The 15,513-nt window shown below is 47.0% G+C and overlaps 1 protein-coding gene across 2 annotated transcripts; it reads right to left on the reverse strand.

Moving 5' to 3' along the window:
- Positions 1 to 7,849: 7,849 nt before the first annotated feature.
- On the reverse strand, positions 7,850 to 13,320 carry LOC130833438 (cytochrome c oxidase subunit 4 isoform 2, mitochondrial). Of its 2 annotated transcripts, XM_057703111.1 has the most exons (5): positions 13,287 to 13,320; positions 12,134 to 12,215; positions 9,773 to 9,937; positions 8,842 to 8,973; positions 7,850 to 8,089 (listed from the first exon to the last, which is right to left on the reverse strand). In XM_057703111.1, exons 2-5 carry the CDS (start codon positions 12,213 to 12,215, stop codon positions 7,953 to 7,955), a joined length of 516 nt encoding a protein of 171 aa, XP_057559094.1. In that variant the 5' UTR covers positions 13,287 to 13,320; the 3' UTR covers positions 7,850 to 7,952. The 2 variants fall into 2 exon arrangements, with proteins under 2 accessions (XP_057559094.1, XP_057559095.1); XM_057703112.1 differs by lacking the exons at positions 12,134 to 12,215; positions 13,287 to 13,320 and adding an exon at positions 10,036 to 10,137.
- Positions 13,321 to 15,513: the final 2,193 nt, after the last annotated feature.

Here is a 15,513-nt window from a genome sequence, read left to right on the forward strand (position 1 = left end):
AAGTAGAAAGATAATATGACCATGTCCACACACTTGGAAACTAAACAACGTAATTCTAAATAACTCATTGGTCAAAGAGGAAGTCTCAAGGGGAATAAAACATACATCAAACTAAGTGAAATGAAAATACAACATATTAAAATTTGTGGGACAGAGTTAAAACAGTGCCAAGTGGGAAATTTAGGCAATAAGTGCATATGTCACAAAAGAGCAAAATTCTCAACTCATTAATCTAAATTCCAGCCTCAAGACCTAGAAAAAGAAGAGCAAAATAAATTCAACGCAAGCAGAAGGAAGAAAATAAAGATAAAGGCAGAAATCAGTGGAATTTGAAGACATATGAAGAAATAAAGAACTCTGATAAAGACAATTACATAGGTAATATAAAAGGAGTATTACTGTATTTTTGGTTTGTAACTCTATTTCCTACATGATTTAAAACACAAATGCATACAAAATTAGAAACCTATGTTATTGTATAAAGATATAATTTTTGTATAAATGTATAAAGATTTTTTGTATATATGTATAAAGATATAATTTTTGACAAACATAAAGACAGAGATACAGAGCTGTATAGGAGAAATTTTTATATGTTATTAAAGCTAAACTGGTAACAATTCAAACTAGGTAGTTATAAAGTTAAGATATTAATTGTAATACACACTGTAACCATTAAGAAAATATCTTTAAAATATACACAAAAGGAAATGAGAAGAAATAGAGGACTTTGGGACTTCCCTGGTGGTCCAGTGGTTAAGACCCCCTGCTCCCAATGTAGGGAGCCCAGGCTCAATCCCTGGTCAGGGAACTAGATCCTGCATGCTGAAATGAAGTTCCTGCATTAGGCAATGAAGATCCCACGTGCTGCAACTAAGTCCCAGTGCAGCCAAATAAGTAAATAAATATGAAAGAAAGAAAGAAAGAAAGAAAGAAAGAAAGAAAGAAAGAAAGAAAGAAAGAAAGAAAGAAAGAAAGAAAGAAAAGAGAAAAAAGAAAAGAAAAGAAAAGAGAAAGAAATAGAGGGCTTAAGAAAACTACAAAGCAACTAGACTTAACAAACATCTATAGAACACTTCACCAGCAACAGCAGAATACACATTCTTTAGTGCATATGAAATTTTCTCTGGGATAGACTATATGTTAGGTCACAAAACAAGTCTCTATAAATTTAAAAGATTGAAATAATGTAATGTATCTTCTCTGACCATAGTAAAATAAAGCTAGAAATCAGTAACAAAAGGAAAATTGGAAAATATACAAATTAAACAACATGCTGTTAAATAATCAGTCAAAGAAGAAATCACAAAGGAAATTAGAAAATACTTAGAGACAAATGAAACATAATATACAAAAACTTATGGGATGCAGTAAAAGCAGTGCTCAGAGGGAAATTTATAGCAATAAATGCAACTTAGATGAATGGACCAATTTCTTGAAAAGTACAACCTACTGCAATTTACCCAATATGAAATAGAAAATTTGAATAGCCTTTCAAAAGTTAAGATAATTGGGCTTCCTAGGTGGCACAGTGGTAAAGAATCCACCTGCCAATGCAGGAGACACTGGCTCGATCCCTGCTCCAGGAAGATCCTATATGCCACGGAGCAACTAAACCCGTGCACCACAACTACTGAGCCTGAGCTTTGGAGCCCATTAGCCACAACTATTGAGCCCATGTGCTGCAACTACTGAAGCCCACACGCCTAGAGCCTGTGCTCCACAGCAAGAGAAGCCATGGCAATGAGGAGCCTGTCACCGCAACTAAAAAAGAAAGCCTGTACACAGCAAAAAGACCCAACACAGCCAATAAAATAAATTTTAAAAAAAGTTAAGATAATTGAATTTGCAATATAAAAATTACCCTACCTCCACCCCCTCCCCCCAAATCTCCAGGCCCAGATGATTTTGCTGGAGAATTCTACCAAATGGTTAAAGAAAAAGTAACATGATTTCTACATAATATTTTCCAGAAAATAGAGGGAAGGGAATTACCCTGATAACAAAACTAGACAAAGATTCAGATGACCATCTGCAATCTAGATTTAAGGTGGATCCTCATTCCAAGAAAATTCAAATAAATAAAAAATTTTGAGGCAATCAGGGAAAGCTGCATACTGAATGGATATTTGATATTAAGGAAATATTAAGATTTTTAAAAATCTCTAGTCATAGTATTTTGGTTATGTATATTTTAAACAGTCCTTATTGACATAATGAAATATTTATGAATGAAAAGATATGAGGCCTGGGATTTATTAAAATACTTCAGGGGTAGGGGTGGGAAAACAAGGGCCATGAGCAGAAAATTGTGGACTCCTGGGAGACACATGGAGGTTTATTAGACTATTCTTTTCTGAATCTTTGAACTTTTCCACAAGAACTGTTTAGACCATTTCTATTCTTTTTCTGTAATCTCCCTGGTCATGACTTTTGTTTACTTTCTACTGTATTCTTGTGTGTTAGTTTTTTTCTTACTGATTTGTTAGGTGGGTTTAAAAAAAAACATTTTTAAGGAAATCAGCCCTTTAGCTTTCACACAGATAAATACTTTTTAGTTCCTCATTTTTGAGTTTCTTTCTCATTTTCTACATAAAATTTCAATATTACAGGATAATTTGAACCAGAAGTTTTGACCTCGTGCATGTGTTTACCCCATGACTATTTTGACTATGAGTTTGGAATTCAATCATTTTTGTTAGAATTACACTAATCCAATACATCAAGAAGGAGTTTTCTTGGGCAAGCTGAGTGAAACCAATTTAATTCCTCCGTCAGTTTTTTTTTATAACGTTATTTATTTATTTATTTATTTATTTATTTATTTATTTATTTAATTGGCTGTGTTGGGTCTTTTTTGCTGTGCATGGGCTTTCTTTAGTTGTGGTGAGTGGGGGCTACTCTTCATTGTGGTGCGTGAGCTCCTCATTGCCGTGGCTTCTCTTGTTGCGGAGCACAGGCTCTAGGCACGTGGGCTTCAGTAGTTGCAGCATATGGGCTCAATAGTTGTGGCACACGGGCTTAGTTGCTCCTCAGCATGTGGGATCTTCCTAGAGCAGGGATTGAACCTATGTCTCCTGCATTGACAGGTGGATTCTTAACCACTGCGCAACTTAGGAAGCCCTGTCAGTTATTTTTTTGACCGAAGTTAAATTCTTTCTAATGTTTCCCATTTTAAATTTAATTTCACAAAATTATTTTTTCATGAAAATCATTTAGTTTCATGAGGTAAATGCCACCATGAAGATTTAATTCTTCTCCGTCATTTTTAATCTATATCTGTTTTCACCAGTTTCCTGTTATTGTGTGTTGTCTACTATGTCCATTATTTCTAATCGGTCCAGTTTTTTCAAGTCACGTTTGATTATCTAAATGTCAAAATTTTATTCCTTGTTTGAATTTAATATGGTCAGTTTTAGTTTCTATCAACTTGATTTTGTGTTGGTTATTTCTACACATCTGTGGTAGGTTGTATTATTTGCTCATGATTCTGCCTTCCCTCCCCACACTCTCCACTGGGGGACATTTCTCTACTCATTGATGTTGATGGCAGGCTATATTTTCCAAAGATGACCACAATGTATTTCTCATCTCACATTCATCTCCCATCTTTTTTTTTTTCCATCTTTTTAAAAAATTTTAAAGTATAATTGATTTGCAGTGTGGTGTTAATTTCTGTTATACAGCAAAGTGACTCAGTTATACATATATGTATTCTTTATCATATTCTTTTCCATTCTGGTTTATCACAGGATATTGAATATAGTTCCTTGTGCTGTACAGTAGGACCTTATAGTTTCATTCATCTCACATCTTACATTGACCTTGATGTCCTTCCATCAAGTAAGGGAGGTCTGTCCTTTCCCTCTTGAATCTGAGTGGAACTTTGTGAGTGCCTTGACCAAAAAGTTTCAGCAGAAGTGATGCAATGTGCCTCCTGAGGCTAGATCATAAAAATACAATACACTTTCCTCTCGCTCTCCTGGAACATTCACTCTTGGAACCCACCCACCATGCTTTGAGGGAGTCCAAACTAGCCCACACAGAGAGAACACCTGGGAATGCCACAAAGAGGTGTTCTGGTTGACAGCTCTGAGGTCCTAGCTGATAGCCAACATTAACCACCAGATGTGTAACTGAAAACACCTCCAGAAGATTCTGGCCACAGCCTTGAGTGTTTCCAGCTTGGGGCCCAGACAGTCTAGAGCAGAGGCAAGCAGTTCCCAGTGTGCTCTGCCTAAATTCCTGACCTACAGAATCAGTGAGCATAAAGAAATGGCTGTTTCATGCCTTTAAGTTTTAAGGGGGGTTGTAAGGTAGCAATTGTATCCAGAGCCCCATGGAACTTGCTTTAGCTGGTAAAATGTGGTGCTGATTCTATGTGTGTGGTTCTGAGCTTTCAGAGTATCATGGGTCCCCACTGTCTCTCTGCCCCCTCATGAGTCTCTGACTTATCTCATGAGAAGAACTGCTGGTGCCTGCTGGTCCCAGAACAAGGAGACACATGAATAATCCTGAACCCAACTATTACAGGCTGAACTGTGTCCCCTGCAAATTCACATGTTGACGTCCTAACCCCTAATACCTCAGAATGTGACAGTATTTGGAGACAGGGCCTTTAAAAAGGTGATAAATGTAAATGAAGTCATCAGGGAAGGCCCTAACCTGATCTGCCTGGTGTTCTTATAAGAAGAGGAAATCTGGACACACATGGAGACACCAGGGATACACACCCAGAGGAATGACCACGTGTGGACACAGCGAGAAGGGAGTCATCTGCAAGCCAAGGAGGGAGGCATCAGAAGAAACCAATCCTACCAACACTTCAATCTTGGACTTCTAACCTCCCGAACTGTGAGAAAATACATTTCTATTGTTCGAGCCACCCAGTCTGTGGTATTTTGTCATGGCTGCCCTAAGAAACCAAAATACCAACCCAGAGCCTGGAACAAAACCTGCCCAATCCCAGCAAAGCCTCAGCCAATCCACAGGCCCATGAAAGACAGAAATAAATTCTTAAAGTTATAAGCCACCAAGTTTTGGGGTTGTTTGTTACACAGCACTATTGTAGGGGTAAAAATGACTAGTACAACATCTAATTTTCCCCTAGGTCAATTTTGACAATTTTCTTATTACCAACAACATAATTTCTTAGCAGTTTATTAATCTAAACAAAGTTTACTGCCTGCATAGTTCAATATCTTCAGTTACGTCCAAACTGCTCCTGCTGCTAGCAAAGCATCAGAGCCTGGGTCAAAACAATGGGGTCAAAACATACTATCACACATTTCTATAGCTCTTATCTTGGCCTCCGACTGGCTATGTTCATGCCAGTCCTGCCCACAGGCTGGGAGACCTGAAGGCCAAGGCTCCTGTCTGCTCCATATCTGCATCCCCAGCATCTTTCATGCAAAGGCAGTGACTAATGAACAGATCCCTCAAACCAGACAGAACCTGGCACCAAGGCAGCTGCCTTTCTCGATAAAAGTTAAATGGATGTTCAAGGCTTCCCATACTCTGGCCCCCACATACTCCCTCAGCTCCATCTTTCCCTGCTTTTCCCCAGACTTGTCTCTTCAGTAGAGGCAGCAGAGATTCCAAGGCCCTGTGTGAGTCTCCTACTCCCCCATCTCCCCTTGCCCATCTCTTCCTTCCCCTCTGAAAACCCACTGGCTTCCTTTATTTCCTCTTTTGTGCCATGGTCTTCACTACCACAGGGTCTTTGCACATGCTTTTCTCTGCCTAAAATGCTGTTATGCCACCCCTTTCACCTAGTTTATACCCAGTCACCCTTCATACTGTAGCCAACCAGGACCCTATGAGGACTTCACTGAATAGACCCTCACCCATGTCCTCCACTTGCCTTTTGTCTGTAGAAAAACTTTAGTCAAATAATAAATTTAATCAGAGTAGTGAGAAAATGCAGAAAGAGAGGAAAACAGTCGAGCAAGACAAAATAATAATACTTTAGCCATTAAACAAAGTCAAGGACTTTTAGTTCTTCCTCAAGGCTGTAGATAATACTTTCAGCCATGTCCTCTAAGCTGTTTTGCAGAGACTGAAACCCCCACCAGGTGGAAGAAGTTAACTGTATGCTGCCCACAAGAACATAGACCCCAGATCGGTTGGAAACAGAGGGTTGGTGATGTTGATTCCCAATTACCTCACCACCAATCAGAAGAATGTCCACAAGCTGATCACACCCTGCTCCTTGAAAACTATAAGACTCCTCACTACCCGCTCCAGGGCGGGACACAGTCTTGAGGGCATTAGCCCACTGTGGCCCCCTTTGCCTGGCAAAACAATGGAGTTATTTCTTTCTACTTCACTCAAAACTCTGTCTCTGAGGTTTAATCTGGCACCAGTGTACAGAGGCCAAATTTCAGCAATGATATCTCAAATACAAAGACACTTCTTCAGGGAAGCCCACCCTGACTTCTCTAGATTAGGTCAGTCCAAGTATCATTTGCCTCCCATTCTTAGCACTCATCTGTTCTATAATTTAATAGGGGGACCATTGCAGACTTTCAGGTTCATGAGGACTGGAAATCATCCACTGGAATGAGGTTTCATTTACTCTGTCCCCAAAGTCTGGTGCAGAGTGGATGTACAATAAATATTTGCTGATTGAATGAATATTGTCCCAACTGCTCTGCTGAATCCCTCCATTGGCATCCAGGGTGTCCAGGGAGGTGTGCTGCTCAGATATCTCTTCAAGAGAACCTGCTATGAGGAGGGTAGCTGTATGACCACCTCCAGCTGCCTCGCTTTCAGAGCTGCTGCAGTGCTCATGTCAAGGCCACAGCCCCCCTGGGCTGCTCCTAGCCAAGGACTGAGCACAGTGGGGCTCTAGGGATGGGTCAATTTTGCCCAACACAGGACTCCTCTAATGGGCATGTTTTGCTCTAAGACTCCCCATTGGCCTGGCCAAGATTTCTCAAAGATGCTGTGCCACGTAGCAATGTATTACCTCTCCACCCCAAATTCACCCCTCAGTGCCCACGCTAAGATAATGATCAGGACTGAGCATTGCCCCCTTTACTAAACTTTGCCAGTAGAGGGTGCTAGAGGAGACATACCAGGAGGGAAAGGAGGCTTCTCTTTTCGGTTCTGGGTGTGTGTGTGTGTGTGTGTGTGTGTGTGTGTGTACACTCCTATATAATCTGCTTTCTGCTCCAAGACCAACCCTCTCCCCCAACACACACCTTCCTACTATTCTCCAAGTCATTCTACTCCAGTCACTGTGGCCTCCTTGAAGTTCCTCAAATAGACAAACTAAAATCCTATCTCAGGATCTTTGCACTTGCCGTTTTGTCTTCTCATATGCCACCACTTCTAAGAGGCTTCACCTACCACCCCCAAACCCCTTTTAGCTCTGTCCCTTTATCCTGCTCTGTTTTGTTCCCTCATAGCACTGATTACAGTGTAACATACTATATATGATACTTACTTATTCCTTTTTCTGTCTCTTCCCCACCCCCACACACAGGTAAAGAAATGTCTCCTCCATGAGGCCCGAGACTTTGTGTGTCTTGTTCACTGCTGTCTCCCCAGGGCCTGGATTACTACCTGCACACAGCAGATAAGTATTGGTTCATTGACTGAATAAAGGAGTGTCTTTACCTTTGCTCAAGCCATTCCCTCCACCTGGAATGCCTTCCCTCTCCTTCCTGCCTTTCCTAATCCCACCTATCATTTAAGGCTCAACCCCAACCCCTACTCCTCCAGGAAGGCCTCCCTGATAAGTGGGGCCCTGGAAGGTGGCTTATTGCCTCTAACCTACTGTCCTCCCTAATTTTAGGTATAATGTAGGCTTGATGGCAGGTAGAGACTGCAGTGGATGCTAAAGGCAGATGAGAGCAGCCAGTTTTATTGGGATTAAGTGGAGGGGAGGAGGCTTCATAGGCTCCAGGCCAGAGTGGAGCTGCAGCGAGAGCAGCTGGGATGTCACTTCACTTCTTCCACTCCTTCCTCTCATAGTCCCACTGGGAGGCCAGGCCTTGCACAGGGTTGCCCTTCATGTCCAGGATGCGCTGGAGCTGCTGGGCCTTCCACTCATCCGTCAGGGTGATGGGCTTCTTAGGGAACACTGCAGGGAAGGAACCAGGTAGGGACAGAGGCATACGGGACCCTGCCAGGCCCACCCCTTCCCGCTGAGCCAGGGTCTCCAGGCACAGGGTCAGGGTGCCCTGCATGGGGACCCCTCACCATCCTGTCCATCCCCCACCAGACTCCCTACTAAAGCTACATTCTGGGGACCTCAGAGTTCTGATCCCAGCTCTGCCTTACTCTTGCTATGGGGACTCAGCCAAGGTCCTTCCCCTTTCTGAGCTTCAGTTTCCTCATCTACTCTGTGACCCATGGGTAAGAGGAGCACTGGTTTGAAGTCTTTCTGGGTCCAAATCCCAGCTCCACCACTTCCTTGCTGTGTGACCTTGAAGAAGTCACTTCATCTCTGAGCCCCAGTTTCCTTACCTGTCAAAAACAGGTACTGTCCACTAGGGTTGAGGGGATTGAATGTGTTAGTATTTATAATGCAATTGGCAGAATGTGGGACAGATATTAAGCCCTTAATACATGATAGCTACTATAACTACTGAGTTTGCTCCCACTTATTGGGAGGGGTCTGGGATGAGGTAGTTTCCCATGCTTCCTGAGGGAGGTGGGAGTAGGAAGTAGGATAGGGATGTTCACTTTAAAAATGTGAGGACCCAAAGGGTGAACTCATGGAGGCATTTCAGGTGCCTTATCAAAGCTTGTTCCCTTATCAAAGCTTGGCTGGTGGCTGTGGTCACAGGGGCATGGTCGAGGGCTGCAGCCAGGTGAGGCACTGCCACTCACCATAGACCCGCTGCCACCAAATCAGCAGACCTGTGAATCCAAAGAAGAAGAAGACACACCCCATCACTGTCTTCCACTCGTTGGAGTGACGGTTCATCTCCGCGAAGGTGTCATGGAACTGGAGCCGGTACACTGGAGGCAGGTGGGGGGGTGGGGGAGGAGGGGCCTCAGGTGCATCCATTCTGAGGACCCTGGGCCAACTCTTGGCCTCAGGAACCTCCAGCCTCCCCCTCCCTGCAGCAGATACTGTCCATTCAGCAAATTCTTATCGAGCATCTACTGTGTGCAAAGCATGGCCAGGAGCTGATGACGAGGCTCCCAGGGGCACTTCTGATGGGCAGTACTTGGGGTCACACATCCCTCTTGCTTCCCAGGGTCAGGCCCCTGCTCTCCCACCCACCTCACCTGCCTCTTTCTGCTCCATCCCCTCACTCCGATCAGTGATGCCCAGGACCCTCCATGCTCTCCGGCTCCCATATCCTTCACCATGCTGTTCCCACTACCTGGCAGCCCCTCCTCCTCACCATCCAAGGCCAACTGGAACAACCCTCCTCTGGAAGACCCACCAGGATTCCATCTCTCTCTCCTTCGGGTCCTCGCACCCCCTGGACACGCCTCACCCAGCGGCATATCCTGTATTACAGCTATCTGGGTTTGTGTTGGTTCCTATACTGAGCTGGAAGCACCCTGAGGGCAGGAACCCTCTGGGTGATTCACTTCTGTGTCCCCAGCATTGCCTAGCACCAGGCTGTGCACAAACAGTGGAGTGAATAAAAAAATGAACAAACAAAGGAATGAATTTCACCCTTCAGGTATGCATTTGTTGGGGGGCGTTCTGGCTATTTTGGCTGAGGGGCTCTCCCTGCCCACTGCTTCCTGACAGGCCAGGCCCTTCTTTGCCAGGCACCCCCAGCCCCACCCTGAGACCTACAGGCCACCTTCTCGGCGCGGCTCAGCTGGGTCCAGCTGCCCTTCTCCTTCTCCTTCAGGGCCCGCTGCTCTGCGCTGAGCTCCATGCAGAAGGGCTCCTTGGGCATGGGGTAGGAACGCTGGGCATGGTAGTTGGTGTAGTGGGGCATCTTCTCCTTGCCGTGGGCTGTGGGCACAGGGAGGAACTGAGTTCATGCTGCCCCTGGGACATCCTGGCACTAACTGTAATATTAACAAAGAGGGCGGCACGTATTGAGCACTTACTGTGTGCCAGGAGCCATATTAAGGCCTCCAGGCAAGTCGACTCTTTGGCTCAGCATCACTCTGAGACAGTGATATTGTTCTCTTCATCTTACAGAGCAAGAAACTGAGTAGCTAAGGGACTTGCTGAAATTCACAGAGCAAGACGGAGCCTGAGCCGGGCCAGGGCTGCAATTCAGCCCCTCTGGCTTCAAATCCTGTGTCCTCTGGGAAGATCTGGGGTGAGGAGGGCACATCAGGCAAAGGCAATGGGTGGGGAAATGTTCAATGGGATGAAACTGAGATGGCAGATGGGAAACTGCCCCATATACTGCTCAAACTGTAAAGCACTATCCCTATGCTTTTATTATTATTATTATTTCATTTAGTTTCTTTTTAAAATTTTTATTTATTTATATTTAATGTCGTTTATTTTTTTATTTTTATTTTATTTTTTTGGCTTTGTTGGGTCTTCATTGCTTCACATGGGCTTTTCTCTAGATGTGGCAAGTGGGGGCTACTCTTTTTTGCAGTGCACAGGCTTCTTATGGCAGTGGATTCTCTCGTTGGGGAGCACGGGCTCTAGCCACTTGGGCTTCAGTAGTTGTGGCATGCGGGCTCAGTAGTTGTGGCATGTGGGCTCTAGAGCGCAGGCTCAGTAGTTGTGGTGAATGGGCTTAGTTGCTCCACGGCATGTGGGATCTTCCCCGACCAGGGACGGAACCCGTGTCCTCTGCATTGGCAGGCAGATTCTTAACCACTGCGCCACCATGGAAATTCTCTCTTTGCTTTTAATGAGTGGTCAAGGACATAGCTTTGGAATTGTGGAATGCCAATTCCACCCTACCCCAGCTCCAACAACCCTCTTTACCTCATTGTGTTCAATGTCCTCATCTGGAAAGTGGGGATGATAAGAGATCTTACCTCACACTGTTGTGGAAGCTTCAAGATAATGTACTGAAAAGGCTTAGCACAGTGCCTGGCACACAGTAGATGCTTCATAAATTACACTGATAGAGGTTGGTTTTACTTCTGGCTTCCATTCTGGAAGCTTTCCCTGATGGCTAAGCCCTCAAGGGTTCTGTGAGTGTCCAGAACAAGGTTGGGCACTAGAAGGGTCTCAGTAAAGCTTCTTCTGGACTTCTCTGGTAGTGCTGTGGTTAAGAATCCGCCTGCCAATGCAGAGGACAGGGGTTTGATCCCTGGTCTGGGAAGATCCCACATGCCTTGGAGCAACTAAGCCCGTGCACCACAACTACTGAGCCTGCGCTCTAGAGTCCACGAGCCACAACTACTGAGCCCACCTGCTGCAGCTACTGAAGCCTGCGTGCCTAGAGCCTGTGCTCTGCAACAAGAGAAGCCACCACACTGAGGAGCCCATGCAGCACAACAAAGGGTAGTCCCCGCTCACCACAGCTAGAGAAAGCTTGCGCACAGCAACGAAGACCCAATGCAGCCATAAATAAATAAATAAATAAATAAATAAATAAATAAATCAAGCTCCTTCTGTTTATTGTCACCAGCGATGCCCTTAAGGAGGGCATTGGTACCACCTTGCCCAGATAGCATGGGAACTGCTTTGGACAAAGAGCCCTGGCTCTGGGCATGTTTGTTCATCTGAGAAATGGAGATAACAGCATAGCATCCATTTCTCGTGGCTGCTGTGAAGTCTAAATGTGTTAATCTGTGCAAAAAAGTTTATCACAGCTCAGGGTAGATAGTAAGGGCTCAGTAAATGTTACCTGTCATTATTCTCCAGAGGATCAGGAAGGCCCTTCTATCCGGCTGAAGTCTCTCCTACTTTAGGCCTCTTTCTTCTGACTAGCATGGACACGAGGGTCTGGAAAGGCTGTCCGAGGTTCTGTCAGCACCCTCTACCTCAGAACGCAAAGGCCTTAGGGGCCTGAGGAATGGGGGTCAGGCTTTGAGAAAGCTTGGGAGGAGGGAGCTGCTGTCTTTATTTCCTGGAGGAACATGGCCCCAGACCAAGGAATAGGATCATGGGAACCGGTTTGGGGCAGGCCCAGGGCAGCAGGGAAGGGACCAGGGGCAGTCTGTAGACAGGACGCCTGACCCTGGCCTTGGAGTTAGGCAAGGGGGTGGGGGAGTGTCCAGGGCTTACCGGTGCCTCCTAGGCTGTGGATCCCTCGCGTTGCGAGTCCTCCTTTGCTCAGCACCAAGCTCCAGGCAGCTCTGAAGGACATCTGGGGGTGTACGTGCATGAGTCCTGCCCCCACATTGCCCTCTGCGCTTCCCCTCAGGACCCAGACAGAGAAAGACCTTTCTCACAGGTGTTGTGGCTGGGGGTGGGGGGTGGTTCCCAGGACTTCAAGGTCAACTCCTGCCCCTTATAATTTTGTATGACATACCTATGGGGGTTGATGGGGGTCCTGGACATTTGGAATCCCCTCCTGGGACCTCAGTTTACCATCTGAGAAGTGGGAGGAGGTTTAACTCCTAAGGTAGGGCCTGAACAGTTTGGGTCTGGGAGCCTGGGGTCCGGTTCCAGTCCCAGCTCCTGGTGGCTAGGTTGGGAAACCTCTCTCAGCTGTTTGCCCTCCAGAGGAAACAGGGTGGGAGTCCAGGTAGGGAGGGAGCAGGTCCTGGGATAACTCTCTCGCTACAGGGCCATCTGCCAAGGTCTCCTGCAGATGGTTTGGCCCCCACCCCTTCCCGCATAATTGGCTGCCTACGTGCCTGGAAAGCCTGCTCTGCTGGGCCTGGTGCGAGAGCAGGATAGACGAGCCCACCCCCACCCCCCATTCCCAGGGAAATCTCAGGGTCAGCATCCGGGGGGTGGGGAGAGGACTTAGAGGAGGACAAGGACCCAACTGGGCCTGAGGGAGGAAGAGAGGCACACATCTGGGGAGAAGAAAGGGGTATCCCACTTTTGGAAATTGAAAGGGCCCCCAGATCTAGAAAGAGAGAGAGAGGCACCCAATAATTAGAGGAGAGAGGAGTGTACCATATGCGGAAAGTGGGAAGGGGCCCCACATCTGGAAAGGAAGGACTCCCCATCAGTGATAAGCCGGTGAGAGCCCCACCTACGGGGAGGGAAGGAGTAATCTACATTTGTGGAAAGAGATGGCGCCCCATATGCGGACAGAGGAAAATTCCCCTCAGCTCTGAGCTGCCAGTAGCCCCCCTCCCCACCCAATCCTCCTCTACAGCAGCTCCCCCAAGGGCCCTGACCTGATGGTGAAAACCGGAGTCCCAGCATCATCCACCACCCGCCGGGTTTGGGCAGCCGGGGCGCTCCCCACCCACCCACTCACCCTGCGGCTCCGCGGCAGCCAGAGCGCAACCCGGGTCGGCAGAGGCAGAGCAAGTAACGGAGAGAGGGCTGCAGAAGGACCAGAGCGCTGGCGCCGGCCCCGGGCCCGCCCCACAGCTTTCCCCAGGGCCGCCCCCGCGTGGGAACGTCCTGACTGGGAGCGCCCAGCCCGCGTCCCTGGGGGCTCCCAGCCACAGCCTGGGGAGAGGGACTGCACAGTGGCTCCCCGCCTCAATTTCCCTGCCCGCAGGGTTCCTGCCTCTGCAGACCCCCAGCTGAGGCAGCCCTGGGACCAGCTGGCTGTGTGTCCTGGGCTGGCCCAGCCCTCTAAATCCTGTTGTCCCAGGAGCTGGATCTTCCTGCCTTCACACCTTTGCTCACTGCTGTTTCTTCCACCTGGAATGCTCTCTTAGGGCTTTTGAAGACCCAAGTCTTGCCAACTTTCCAGCCCAGACCCCATGCCTCCTGCTCCAGGATGCTACAAGCATCTAGAATCTGGGAGCTGGCCTGTGGTGTACCACCTGGCGTGAACGCCCCCATACCCAATAACAGGTGAAAAAAGCCTCCCTCTGGGTTCAAATATTAGCTGTGTGACCTTCAACAAATGGCCAAACCTCCCTGCGTTTCTGTTTTCTGAAAAAGAGAGCTAATGATTTCTTACCTCACATGATTGTTGTAAAGATTATATGTCAATAGAAAAGCATCAGACACATTTATTCAGGAACTATTTATTAAGACCTATTACAGCTGGCATTATTGTCTATTGTTTAACAGGTTAAATGCTTGGGGATTGAGACAAACAAAACCAAACACAGTGGCTGCCATTATAGGGCTTACAATCCAGTTCTAAGCAGAGAGAGGCCTGCGCAAAGGCCCAGAGGCAGAAAAACACAGGTGTGTTCACAGAAGAGAGGTCAGAGTGTAACGGGCAAAGGAGAAAGTTAGAGAGAGGCTGGAGCACCAAGCAGGGCCTCATAAGCCACAGTGTGGATGTGGATTTTATTTTAAAGATGGGAGGCCAAAAAAGGTAAGTAGGGGAACAATGTGGTTCAATGGAGCAGAACAGGAGTTCAGTAAATGTGGCTTGGGATTGTTAGAATACCGATGCTGGACTGATGGGTGAAGGCTGTGAGTCTTTTCGTGGCCTGGGGACAGAACTTTCTAGGTCTGGTCCCATGGATGTGCTGAGCACCCACCCATCCATCAGGGTTCCTGTAGCCCAGTGAGGCCATAGAGACCCAATCGAGCCAGTTCCTGGAGGAAGGGGCTTTGTGCCCCAGGAGCAGATGAGTCTTGAAGAGCAGGGACTCAGGGGCAGGTGCTAGAGAGAACCTAGAGTGGGCAGGATGCATGTCACCTCCATTCTGGGAGGTGAGAAGGCAGTGTGGGAGTCTCCTGGATGTCCACGAGACCCCAGCTCCCAGGACTGGCCATGCTTACTCCTAGGGGCTGCTCCTCCCCTTTCCCCATGATCAAGGGAATTCCAGATTTGAGAGAACCCCAAGAGGACCACCTTCCCTCTTGGGTGCTCTCCAGGGTGTCCTGAAGATTAGCCCTAAGGACAGAAGATGAGGTAAGACCCTGCTTCAGGCAATATGGGGAGGACACACCTTGAATCTTTTCAGACCTTTCCAGGAGCAGGTGGACGCTGGCTGCACTGAAGTGAGCGGCAAATGTGTAGGCTCTACTGCTGCCACACTGTGTTACCAAGCTCGCTCTGCTCGCCACACAACAGGCCAATAAATCATAGATGAGGTGTTGAGGCAAGGAATACGACTTTATTTGGAAAGCTGGCAGACTAAGAAGATGGCAGACTAGTGTCTCCAAAAAACCATCTTATTGGGGTCTGGATGCCAGTTTCTTTTATAGAAGCAGAGAGGAAGAGGCTGTGAGGAAGTAAAGTAAAAACGTAGACTAGAGAGGGAGAGGTGGTGGGGAAGTAAAGGGGCCATCAGTCTGGCAAAACATCTCAGGGAATGACCAGCCTCGGTGAAGGGATGTGTTAACTTCTGCTTTCTTGCGGCCATTGACAGGTGGACAGATTGTCTGCTTGTGAGCTGAACAGAGGCACTTCAGTTTAACTTTCAGGCCGAGGGTCAGGGTTCCCTGAGGCGGGCCGTCACATATGATTATAATAACCAAAGCAACAGAAAGCAAAGGTTAAAGTCAAAGAAACAGACTGAAGGTGGATTCCAACCTAGCTCTTCCCTGTTACAACTAGTGACCAC

The sequence above is a fragment of the Hippopotamus amphibius genome, chromosome 12, assembly GCF_030028045.1.
Source record: "Hippopotamus amphibius kiboko isolate mHipAmp2 chromosome 12, mHipAmp2.hap2, whole genome shotgun sequence".
Lineage (NCBI taxonomy): Eukaryota > Metazoa > Chordata > Mammalia > Artiodactyla > Hippopotamidae > Hippopotamus > Hippopotamus amphibius.